The sequence below is a fragment of the Chiloscyllium punctatum genome, chromosome 26, assembly GCF_047496795.1.
Source record: "Chiloscyllium punctatum isolate Juve2018m chromosome 26, sChiPun1.3, whole genome shotgun sequence".
NCBI lineage: Eukaryota > Metazoa > Chordata > Chondrichthyes > Orectolobiformes > Hemiscylliidae > Chiloscyllium > Chiloscyllium punctatum.
In genome coordinates this window covers 36,970,229-36,983,114 of record NC_092764.1, presented here as the reverse complement: position 1 = coordinate 36,983,114, position 12,886 = coordinate 36,970,229, and the positions used below count along the sequence as shown (strand labels likewise).

At 39.0% G+C, this 12,886-nt stretch overlaps 1 protein-coding gene across 1 annotated transcript in view; it reads left to right on the top strand.

Moving 5' to 3' along the window:
• The window catches only part of tdrd12 (tudor domain containing 12), a 150,645-nt gene extending 141,766 nt beyond the window's left edge, over positions 1–8,879 (top strand). The window contains exons 42-43 of the mRNA XM_072547812.1: positions 3,304–3,409; positions 6,953–8,879. Coding sequence (XP_072403913.1) covers positions 3,304–3,401 — 98 coding nt within the window. The 3' untranslated portion in view covers positions 3,402–3,409; positions 6,953–8,879. The remainder of the gene's footprint in view (positions 1–3,303; positions 3,410–6,952) is intronic.
• The last annotated feature ends 4,007 nt before the right edge of the window (positions 8,880–12,886 follow it).

Here is a 12,886-nt window from a genome sequence, read left to right as displayed (position 1 = left end):
AACACACTAGTAAACCTTCTCTGCACCCTCTTCAAAGCATCCACATCCTTTTGGTAATGTGGCGAGCAGAACTGTACACCGTATTCTAAATACGGCCAAATCAAAGTCTTATACAATTTTAACATGATGTGCCACCATGACCACCCTGTCTGATGAAGGCAAGCGTACCATATGCCTTCTTGACCACTATCCACCTGTGCAGCCACCTTCGGGTTACAATGGACCTGAACTCCCAGATCTCTCTGCTCATCAACTTTTCCCAAGGTACTTCTGTTTACAGTATAGTGCACTTGAGAATTAGACTTCTCAAAATGCATCTCCTCACATTTGCCTGGATTGACACCATCTGCCACTTCTCTGCCCAACCTCCAGTCTATGTTCTCCTGTATTCTTTGACTGTCCCCTATGTTTTCTGCTACTCCACCAATCTTCGTGTCTTCTACAAACTTACTGATCAGACCAACAATGCCGTCTTGCCAATCATTTATGCATATTACAAACAACAGTGGCCCCAGCACTGATCCCTGTGGAACACCACAGGTCACCTTTCTCCATTTTGAGAAACCCCCTTCAACTACTACTACTCTGTCTCCTGTTGCCCAACCAATTCTTTATCCACTTAGCTAGAACACCCTGCATACCATGTGACTTCATTTTCTTCAGTAGTTTACCATGGGGAACCTTATCAAACACCTTACTAAAATCCATGTATATGACATCTACAGCCCTTCCTTCATCTATCAACTTGGTCACTTCCTCAAAGAACTCTATTAAGTTGGTAAGGCATGATCTACCCCCCACAAAACCATGTTGCCTATCACTGATAAGCCATTATTTTCCAAATATAAATAGATTTTATCCCTCAGTACCTTCTCCAGCAACTTTTCACCACTGACATTAGACTCACTGGTCTGTAGTTACTGGAGTATACCTACTACCCTTCTTGTAGAGGAGGACAACATAAGCAACCCTCCAGCACCTCACCTATGTTTAAGGATGATACAAAGATATCTGTCAGGGCCTCAGCTATTTCCTCTCTCACCTCCCTCAGCAACCTGGGATAGATCCCATCCGGTCCGGGGGATTTGTCCACCTTCATATCCTTTAGCTTACTCAACACATCTTCTCTCCTTATGTCAATGTGATCCAGAGTAAACAAACTTCTATCTCTAATCACAGCATTCATCACCTCCCATTCCTCATTGAAAACTAATACAAAGTAACCATTGAAAATCTCACCCATTTTCTTAGGTTCGACACACAACCTTCTTTCCTTATCCTTTAGTGGACCAATCCTTTCTCTAGTTACACTCTTGCTTCTTATATAAGAATAAAAGGCCTTGGGATTAAGTTTGAAAAGGATATAAATCAGTCAATGATTAAGATTCAAGACCGGAAAAAGGCAGATTCTGGGGGTCTCCAAGTTGAACTAGAGCAGGTCAGTTGGAAATGCATTTTGTGGATATAACTGTGGATGAAAAGTGGGAGCACTTCAAATGAATGATTAATAGGGTGCAAGTGAGACATATACCCATGGAAATAAATATGGGATATCCAAAGCTAGAATACCCTGAATGATAAGGATATTAATGAATAAAAAGGATGATTATGATGCATATTGAAATAATATTAATAGTATAAATGAGGAAGTGTATGTCAAATGCAGGAGAGAGGCAAAGGTTAGAGTAAGGAAAACTGAGGAAATATGAGGAAAGGATGGCAGGCTGTGCTAACATGAATAGTCAAATGTTCTTCAAACATATTAACAGTAAAAGATTTGTGAAGGATAGAGGAGGGGAAGATAGTGAATGGTGAAAATGATGCTGAGTGACTTCAGAGGGACATTCACAAGTTGATTAAATGGGCAGACACCTGGCAGGTGAGTTTCATTGCAGAGGAATGTGAGGTCTTATACGATGCCACTTCTGATTCAGACCTGTCTGTGGGAAAGGACATAAGCAGGGATTGTGATTTTGACTGGGGCATTGTCTGTAAGGTATGATTCTGTAGGTATGACTAACACAGGCTGTTGCTGGACTGGTTTGTGTGTCTGTTCTTTAAACTTTACACAAGTCTGCAAATGTTGGTCAGGAAGATTTCACAGAGACAGGTTTGTCATTGTCATTTTCGATGCCTAGGTCAGCACTGGTTGGTCCCATCTAGTTCCATTTCTTTCTGGCCTTCCGAGGGTATTTAAGAGCTTCTTGCATTGTCTGGACCTGGAATCACAGGCCAGAAGAGCAGATTTTCTTCCCTAAGGCATATTAATGAACCATATTTTATGATAATTATCAATAGTTTCATCGTCACCTTTAGTGAAACTAGTTTTTAATTCCAGCTTTTATAAATTATATTTAACTTCCACCTCTGCCTTGATGGGATTGAGCCCTTAACCCCTAACTGTTAGGTTGGGCTTCTGGATTACTTGTCCAGTGACATTATCATTTGTCTACGCCCAGATAAGTCACCAATGCATCATTGGGTTGATGCAATCTCATTGAATCCCAATACAAAACGACGTACAACTTTACCTTCTCAGCCTGTACTTTGAAAGTACCTGATATTATGTTAGAGCACATATATTGAACAAATTAAATCCTTTGCCTTGAAATCAAAAGACAGAGCAGTCTCAAATTCACACATTATTGCCAGTCTCATCCTTGACTACTGTCCCACCATTAGTTAAGCTTGAGATATATTGGTACAATTGCAACCAGTTAATGTAAATTGCCTATTGGGATTGTAGTCTTCTGTGACAATCAAATTTATAAATAAGTAGTAAGAATCTTAATAGAAAAATTCCCTGTAAAATCATATTGGACACTATGTCCTTTTGTTCTTTGATGAATTGTACACAGAGTATCACTGAAATACAGGCTAGTCATTCCTCCTTCCTGAATATCACTAAATATGAACCATCTTGCAATGACTGCTTAGATGGGAATGGATATTGGAATGTATCAATCGATCTTTCTGAAGAAGGTAGTATTTGGCTTTGATTCTAGAAATGATCTTTCCTACTTAAACGCTGAAGCAGTGACTAGTGAGAACTAGTGATTTACCGTCCCTCGCTTCTGGTAACCTCAGAATATCTGATGTTAGATATAAAACTGTTCTAGTTTAAGATAATGGAAGGGAAACAGATGAGCTTTGGATTACAAGCTCCAGTACTTATTTAAAATGGTTAAATGGTGAGATGAATAGAAGAAAAATATTTTTATGCCAAGAATGAGAATTGTTTTAGACATACAAATTAATATAAGAATATCATAAATATTAATTTTTCCTCTTAATCTTTGATAGATATTAGAAGAAACGAAAAACAAGTAGTAATGGAACCCATCATTGATGATTATGATAGTTTGACCAGTACTAATGATAGTTCTGAAGAAGATTACTGATAACTCAGGTAAATGTCCATGTTAAAAGTTAAAATTAAATATTCTTTTGGTTGTATAGATCCTGGTCATTTTTGTATTTTGCGTTAAGTGTTCTGTTTGGTCAATATTTAATTATTGGATAGTTATAAAGTATTAAACTGTTCTATTTAATAATCTTTCAATTAACAGGGCAACACTTATGTGATAAGTAGGGGTAAAACAGTACATCTATCTGCTCATAAAGGTGTGTAGATTCTAGAATGTAAATGCCCTCTTATCTGAGGGTATAAGATTGAAATGAGACTGACTGACTGCCCTTGACCAAGTCCGGCATCGAGGAGAACTAGCTAAACTAGAGTGGATGGGAATCAGAGAGAAGACTGTTCACTGGTTGAGATCATATCTGGCACATAAGAAGATGATTAGTAAGTTTGCAGATGACACCAAAGTTGGAGGTGTAGTGGACAGCGAAGAAGGTTACCTCAGATTATAACGGGATCTTGATCAGATAGGCCAATGGGCTGAGAAATGGCAGATGGAGTTTAATTCAAATAAATGCAAGGTGCTGCGTTTTGGGAAAGCAAATGTTAGCAGGACTTATACACTTAATGGTAAGGCCTTAGGGAGTGTTGCTGAACAAAGAGACCTTGAAGTGCAGGTTCATAGCTCCTTGAAAGTGGAGTCGCAGGTAGATAGGATTATGAGGAAGGCGTTTGGTATGCTTTCCTTTATTGGTCAGAGTATTGAGTACAGGAGTTGGGAGGTCATGGACAAAATATTGGTGAGGTCACTGTTGGAATATTGTGTGCAATTCTAGTCGTCTTCCTATCTCCTTCCTATTGTGAAACTTGAAATGGTTCAGAAAAGATTTACAAGGATGTTGCCAGGATTGGAGGATTTGAGCTATAGGGAGAGGCTGAACAGGCTAGGACTGTTTTCCCTGGAGTGTTGGAGGCTGAGGGGTGACCTTATAGAGGTTTACAAAATTATGAGGGGCATGGATAGGATAAATAGACAAAGTCTTTTCCCTGGGGTCGGAGAGTCGAGAACAAGAGGACATAGGTTTAGGGTGAGAGGGGAAAGATATAAAAGGAACCTAAGGGGCAACCTTTTCACGCAGAGGGTGGTACTTCTGGAATGAGCTGCCAGAGGAAGTGGTGGAGGCTAGTACAATTGCAGCATTTAAAAGGCATTTGGATGCGTATATAATTTGGAAGGATATGGGCCGGGTGCTGGCAGATGGGACTAAATTGGGTTGGGATATCTGGTCGGCATGGACGAGTTGGACCAAAGGGTCTGTTTCCATGCTGTACATTTCTATGACTATGACTCTATAACTCTAAACCATCTCTGCAGGAGTTCTTCAGCATTAATATTTTCTAATCATTCTGTTCAGAAATGTTATGAAGAACCTCTGAAACTAATGGGACTTGAATCCAGGCGTTCTGACACAGACATTAGGGCATTACCACTGTGCCACAAGAACCCTAGTTCTTCAGGATAGTTTTATAGACCCAACTACCTTCAGTTTCTCCCCTCTCCCCCACCCCCCCACCAACGCTCCCATCATAAGGTCAGAAGTGGGATGTTCATTGACAATTACACAATGTTCATTGCTATTCGTCATTCCTCAGATACTGAAGCAGTCCATGTTCAAATGCAGTGACACCTGTGCAGTGTTCAGGTTTGGGCTGACACATGGCAGGTGACTGTTTGAACCACACATTGTGCCAGGCAATGACCATCTCCAACAAATAAGAATGTAACTATCACCCCTTGACATCCAGTGGAATTATTGTTGCTGAATCACCTGTTATCAACATCCAGCGGGGGTGGGAATCAAGAAACTGAACAGGGTTAGCCACATAAATACTGTGGCTATGAAGAGATCAAAGGCTAGGAATACTGCAATGAGTAACTCATTTCCTGACTCCCCAAAGCCTGTCCACCATCTATGTAGCACAAATTAGAAATCTGATGGAATATTTCCCATTTGCCTGGATGGATGCAGCTCCAATAACGCTCAAGTATCTAATCCACAAACGTTCACCCTGCACCACTGAAGCTCAATGTCAACAGTAAGTGCAATTTACAAGATATATTGCACAAATTTACCAATGCTCCTGAGACAGTCGTGGAATTGCAAATTTCTATCAGGAGATTCAAGGAAACACCAGCATCTGCATGTTCCCTCCATCATCCCTCCCTCAGCATCTTGATTTGGAAATACACAGTATTCTGGTCCTTCATTGACACTTCAAATTCCTGAAACTCCTTCCCTAATGGGATTCTGCATCTACCTACGTGAAATGACTGCAACAGTTCAAGCAGGCAGCTCTACTATCATCTCAAGGGCAAATAGGGATGGGCAATAAATGCTGGCCCAGCCAGCAACCCCAAATCCCATGAAGGAATAAAAAAACTTCTGAAAAATCCTTCATAAATCCTTAGTTTTTAAAGTTCTGAGCAATTGCTCATCTGTACGCTTCTAAATTGCCTGTTTTGAACTCCGTTACCACAATTTTTAAAGAAGGCTTAACTTTATTCTAGATGTATAAGCCATTATTGTATGAATAGCTGAAGTTCATGAGGTTCCTAAATTCTATTTGATCTGCCAAAATTGCAAAACCACATCCTGAAAGAAGCTGGACAACACTGAAATCAATGTCTGTATTTCCCTGTGTCACCTCACATGTGAGCATCAGATTTTCCATAGGGCTCTCAGTGAGCACGAACAGCTGTGCTGTTATCTCTATCTCACATTTTGGATTTAAATGCATTCCCACGTTAGTGGGTTGTCTTAATTGAAATTAATTTTGATTTTGTGAAGTAAACCTTGAATTTCACCAAAGCTGATCATTCCAACTTTTAGTCAAAGACGTGATTAACTACTTATGTATTTGTTTTATTTTTAAAACAATTAACAGGAGAATCGTAAATATAATTACAAATAATGGCTAACAAATACATTTTTCATATAATCTATGGGCAACATTATTAAAGCTTAGGTCATTAGCATTTTCGCCATCTATCTCAGTTGCTTTTTTAAAAAAAGTATGAATATAGTTCAGACACGCAATATTCAAATGCATCCGTTTACATATCCTTTCTATAGAAAGATTATTTTGAAAAAGTCTAAAAGGATGAAATCCACTCAAAACATGAGATTTGGATAAGTATAAACACTAATATGCATTCATGGAGAAATAGGCCAAATGCAAATATTTTGGGAGATATTTTACATCAGTTCAACCTTCAACCTAGACACCACCTCAGAAAATGACCTTAGTATACGGTCAGTATAGAGATTGGCTTGGGTTTCATTACTCTAGCATGTATTAATGCTTATCTTGAGTTCACCCAAGAAACATGCATCCTTATGATATATTGGTTTATTTGATCAATTCCTGAAATACAGATGACACCTAGTATTGTTTGAAGAGTCATTTTATATTTCAGGTTGTTAAGTTTTTGAATATCTTTGTCACATCACACTTGAATTGTTTTTAATTAATTTTAGATCAATTTTTAAAGATTTTTGTTTCTAATTCAATTTTTCATCTTATCCAAAGGAACTCATGATTGGGGTGGAAGAGGAAACAACAAATTCATTTTGAAGGATTAGCATTCAATTTATATGAAACCTTGGCAGATCTGGATCAATGGCCTTGTTTGTGAGAAGAACAAGTGTTGCTTGTTTCACAGATACTACCAGACTTGCTGAATAATTCCAGCATTTTCTGTTTTCATTATCAAAGTAATAACTTGTCAAATTCGCTAAATGTTTGATAAGATGACAGCATCATCTCCTGCATTGGATGGGAACCTAATTGTGGAAACACACATCAAAGTTTGTGACAGCATTAATTCTCTCGCTCTGCATTCAAGCAACACTAACAACAATTTTAGGCTGTAATCTGAAATGCTGATCTTTTATGTTACTTATGAAGACATCCAATTTTGTTCAAACATGTTTCAAACAATTTTACAACCTTCTGTGTATGTCCACTGGTTTAACTTATGGTAAGTTGAACCTGTCCTGCATAATTTGTTGCAGTTTAGCAGTTGTTGGAATATTTGACTTGAATACCATTTTTTTGAAGCATTAATTATTAAAAATATGTATGGGATAATCTTAAGTCCCAAATGTGCAAACAGCTAACAATTGTTCTTTCCGACCAACATAGTTAACTAGCTGTTTACAAACTTTTACTAAATTAGGGGGAGTATTGCAATGGCATCATTTTAGACCAGGGTAGTCTAACTATCCCAAGCATGGACATCAGAGTACACCTGAGCAGTGCCACACGGCATCCAGTTATTATCATCACACTTTACAAAAACAAAACACTACAAAAGCTGGAAATCATGAACTCAGTTTGTCTCTCCACAGATGTTGCCTAATGTGACTAATCCCAGTGTTTGTTTCACACCCTTGCTTATTTGTTTTACATAGACTAGCTTCAGTTTCAACTTGTGTCCTTGCCCCCTAAACTCCACTCATTGCATAAGGATGAAATATTCCGCACCAGTGATACAACTACCACTTGAGCAAAATAAATATTTCCAAAATTTATCTATTTGAATCCCATTTCCCTGTTCTTTCCCTATATGTTGTACAATTTTCAAATTTTTGTCGAGTTCTCCTTTTAGCTGACCTTGAGGTTTCCACACCTGACACCCACATGTTATAATAAGCTATTATAATTACTTGAGAAAGAATTGACCTTGCAAGAACAAAGAACAATACAGCACAGGAACAGGCGATTAGCCCTCCAAGCCTGCACTGACACATTTTGTCCATCCATACTAAGACTGTTTTCACCTACAGCATCCATATCCCTCTATTCCTTTCCTATTCCTGTATTCATCTAGATGTTTATTGAATGCTACTATTGTATCTGCTTCCACTGTCTGGTCTGTCAGCATGTTCTCGGCACTCACCGCCCTTCGTGTGGAAAACGTGCCTCACGTTTTTTTTAACCCCCACCAAAAAAAAACAAACGCATTCTATCCAGCCTTTCTTCATAGCTAAAATCCCCCATACTAGGCAACATATTGGTAACACTTTCTTGTACCCTCTCCAAAATATCCACGTCCTTCTGGTAGTGTGATGACCAGAACTGTATGCAGTATTCCAGGTGTGGTCTAACTAAAGTTCTATAAAGCTGCAGCTTAACTTGTCTATTCTTCTACTCAATGTCCCTTCCAATGAAGGCAAACATGCCATTGGCCAACTTCTATTCTTTCATATACCTCAGGACATCGTCATTTGACATAAAACAAATTATATTTTTAAGGGACTACAGTCCCTCTAGCAAACATTGTCTGAATTTGCATGTGGCTAAAGGTCTCACAAATTGCATTGAAATTATCAACCAGTCAATTTACTGTTTGTTTTTTTTATATTGAGTAAATGTTAGGTCCTTAGGAGATTGAGAACTGGGCAAGTTAGTTTATAAAATCTGCAAAATAAATATTTCTTTTGCGATGGTTCATGTGTGCACTAATTTCACTTGATTAGGTTTTCAATTTTAAAAATAATAAAACTTATATTTCTGCATGTATATCATATCTACATGGTATTTTCTTTCTTCACATGGTATTTCTTTCTTCACATTGTTTTAGATGTACAAGTCTAAACAATGGCTGATCTGTACATTAACTATGTTTACTCAGTTTGTTTCTGTAATCCTTAACAATCCTACCAAACAAAATCAATGTTTTAAAACCTTCAGATGACCTATCCTTTACAGTGTTTTGTGAGGAAAAAGCTTCAGATACTTATAACCCTTTGTGTAAAGAAAAGCTTCCTGATTTCCAGCTGTTTGGCCAAAGCTTTAACTTGAATTTTGTGCACCCAGATTTGGAATCACCCAACAAATTAACTTGTTTCTTTTGTTAATGACAACTCCTCTTAATTATCTAAATGTCTCAGTTACGCATTCTGTACTCAAGGAAATGCAGCTTGTCTTAATATTTTAACCTTTCATTCCTGATATAATTCTGACAAATTGGGGTTAATGCTCAAAGCTAATACACCTTCAATATATCCACTGACTCCCAAAAATTCATATAACTGGCAACCATACACTCTTACCACATTAGTATCTCTTCAAATAAAACTCTGCAAAGTTACAACAGACATGACTTACCCTCTCTAAATCTGTGTCTCTGATCAGCTTGCTTTTGCAATGTTCTCAGTACATAAAGGTAAATTAAAGCTCATCACTTCTGTTTTGTGATGCAGAGCACCTTTTTTCTCCCCCCTCCTCCCAGTTTTTCTTCCTGCAATTGCTGCAGTGTAGTATTATGGGTAATCATCTCATCTGCCTCTATAAGATATACTTATAAGATAATTAATCATTTTTTAAAAGCTAAAATTAGTTGGAAAACTAGATTGCAGAGAAGGACAGGGAACACATCCCAACCCACATAGATGATTTCAAGACTTGGCCTTCAATAATCTAAGAATTAGTAGTAACACAGCACATAAAGTGATTCTTTATGCAGTGAAGTGATTTGCTTCATTGAGAATTATTTCATAAGCTGATTTAACTCAACCCAGATTGCAATAATGTATGGTCGTATTAATAAAATTGTACTAGGCAACTATATTTCATTGAATCTCCAGCACAATAACAAGCTATTCAGCCCAACTGGTCCATATTGGTGTTTATGCACCATATTAACTTCCTCACAGGAATCCTGTTAGCAAAACCTTTAAGATTGTGTAAATTCCTTTTAAAAGCATCAATGTTTACTTGTACTGTTGCTTGTAAGGAGCATCACAATTCACTAGTGTTTAGGTCAAGGACTTGCTCTTCAAATCCATTTTAGATCTATTAATTACAATTCTGTTTGACTCGTCATTTGCTCATATTTGCCAATTATAACCAATGTAAGAGAAACTAATTCAAAATGTCTCAGTTGCTTAATAGTATGCTCAGGAATGACTCAGTGATTCTCATGAGAATATAGTCAGGTATTGTGATTATCATCATAACTCGATGAACAGGACATGCTGTGCAAACTTGGGGATATTTGCATGTGCCAATAAAATCCCCTCCACTCTCCAGTCATTCAGAAATAACTTCTTAGTGTAAAAATGTGAGAAACAGAGCTCACTCACAAATCAATCAGCCTTAGACAAAGCCTTTGAAACAAGAACAATTTATTACAGGCTCGCAAGCACCAGACGCTTCTGTAATCAAGCAGAAATGCGCGAAAACAGAGCATATTAGCTTTCTTATTCAGTTTACAAGTTGCGGAATCACGCCTCCCTTTTCCCATCCTATCATAAGCCGATTACTTCACTTGTTAGTTATTTTCTTATCTGGCCATCCTGCTGTCCTGGTCTGCATTCTTTGTTCCTTGTTTGTTACAGCTTGTTCTTTTATCCAGTTTCTCTTATCATACTATAAGCTTTATTGTGAAATACCCCTGCTGCTTCTTTTTGTGGTCAACTACAACACTTTAAAGTTATTTCCTAGCTTAAAACTATTTTCTTTAAAAGACCCTCTATATTCATTAAAGTCTTAGCCTATGCTACATGCTACAAGAATTCCGCGACCGTTTGTATAATGTTCCCCTTCCCCTCCCCCCACACTACACCCCCTCACCCATCTGCAAAAACATTTCTAATCTCCCACAATTTCCCCTTTTTCTTTTTCTCTAACTGTTGTTTTTGCACTTATTAAGTCTCCTTTAAGTCATTTTCTTTTGTTCTGCCCTCTTACGCCTTTTGACGATGAGGTTCACAATCTCACATTTTACATTTGTGTTGTTCGTCCCTTGAACTCTAGAAGTATTCTTTGACTTTCTCTTTGTTGCATATCACCTGCTGATTGTAAAAGCATCTGATGATTTATTTGGGTTCCCTCCCCAAGGGATATCATCAGTCAGCTCATTACCATTTTAGGACATTGAACCCTACCACCAGACCCACTAATATCAATAATCCATAGATAGCTAGATTGACTAACCACCTTCCCCAACCAGTCAATCCTGAATTCCCCCACTCCCATCCTTTTTCGTTCCAGTACCGATTACCAGCCTCCCTTATCTTGGCGATTTTGTCTCGCACATGTTTGGAGATATCAGTAATGTTAGAGGAGACCTCCGGTATGTACGTACAACATTCCTCTCCAATTAGTGCATAGATACCACCCTTCTCTGCTAGAATATAATCCAGAGCCATCCTGTTCTGAAGGGTTGTTAGCCTAGTGGCAATCACTTCGGTCGTTATGGCTGCTACTGGGATTGGGTTTCGGCCAACGCATCAGCAGTATTGTTGGCCAACTCTTCCAGGGAAGCCACTAACTTTTGTATTTCCACTCCTGCTCGAGCGGTCCCATACGTAGGTATCAAAGTCCAGAGGAGGCGATCTCCTTCAGTTACTTTCCGGGTTACTCGCCTTCCTCCCTGTTTATTCTAAGGTATTTTTGGGGCTCTCTTTAACAGCCTCAAGTGGGGAATTATATATAGGCGAGATAGCAGCAGCCACTTCAGCCTTTCTGGCTTTGAGGCAGTGTTTGAACTGGATGGTCGCAGCACCCATTCCCGTTACATCCGCCACTCCAAACATACTTCTCGCCAGGGATAAATGGGTAGGCCTTTAAGCCACCCACCCAATATGTCCCATTCAATACTTGGGGAATGGTCGTGGCAGTGGCTTGGCTGATGTAGACACAAGATGATTTTCCTAATCGGAAGGGTGCGGTATCATTCTGATTACAGAAACAAGTGGTATTTACTGCTCCTTTTGGTGGGGAAGCCCTAAGGCCATCGATAGCACCCAGAGTTTTCAGGGCTGGTCAAGGGAACCACCCTGCAAAGTTATAATTACCCCTTTCAAATCTCCAAGTTGTATGATTTGAGCCCAAGTCAAATTGTTGTACATCATACACTTCTCTTTTGGCAAGTGGTATTACCATGAGAGGAATTCTGGATTCCCCATGGTGTGGGATATCCGCACATACCCAACAGTCGGTATGCCCCTATAGTTTAGCATAATTCTTTTACGTACAACATGATTTTTCCCACCCACCCACCCCCCCCCCGCCCCCGGCAGCCAGCACCAATATTATTGTAACAATATAAAGCTGACCACTCATTTCAGCTCACAACCCTATCTGTCTATTCCCTAACCCTTTGTATGCCAGGGAGGAGTGAGTCCATGCAACACTTACAATTGTTTTGGGATACAGTTTTTTTTTAACCAATAGTCTCTTATCTCAGTCCATTCTTTTTGCTCAGCTTGATTTTCAGAGGGTTGTCTGTAGGATGTGCTTGCCACTCTGCCGGAGGGGAAGGAGCGTCCGCCCTTAACACGAATGTGATGACTCCACCCTTTTTCAGCAGTTCAGTAGTCAAGAGGGTTAGGAACGGTTCCTCCCTGTTTGGGTGCAGTTTCGTATCTTCACAGGTCTTTATCAGGACTCAATCACCTGGTTGTATTTGATGTACGGTGAACTCAAGTGGAGGTGTCTGGGTCAACAGACCCT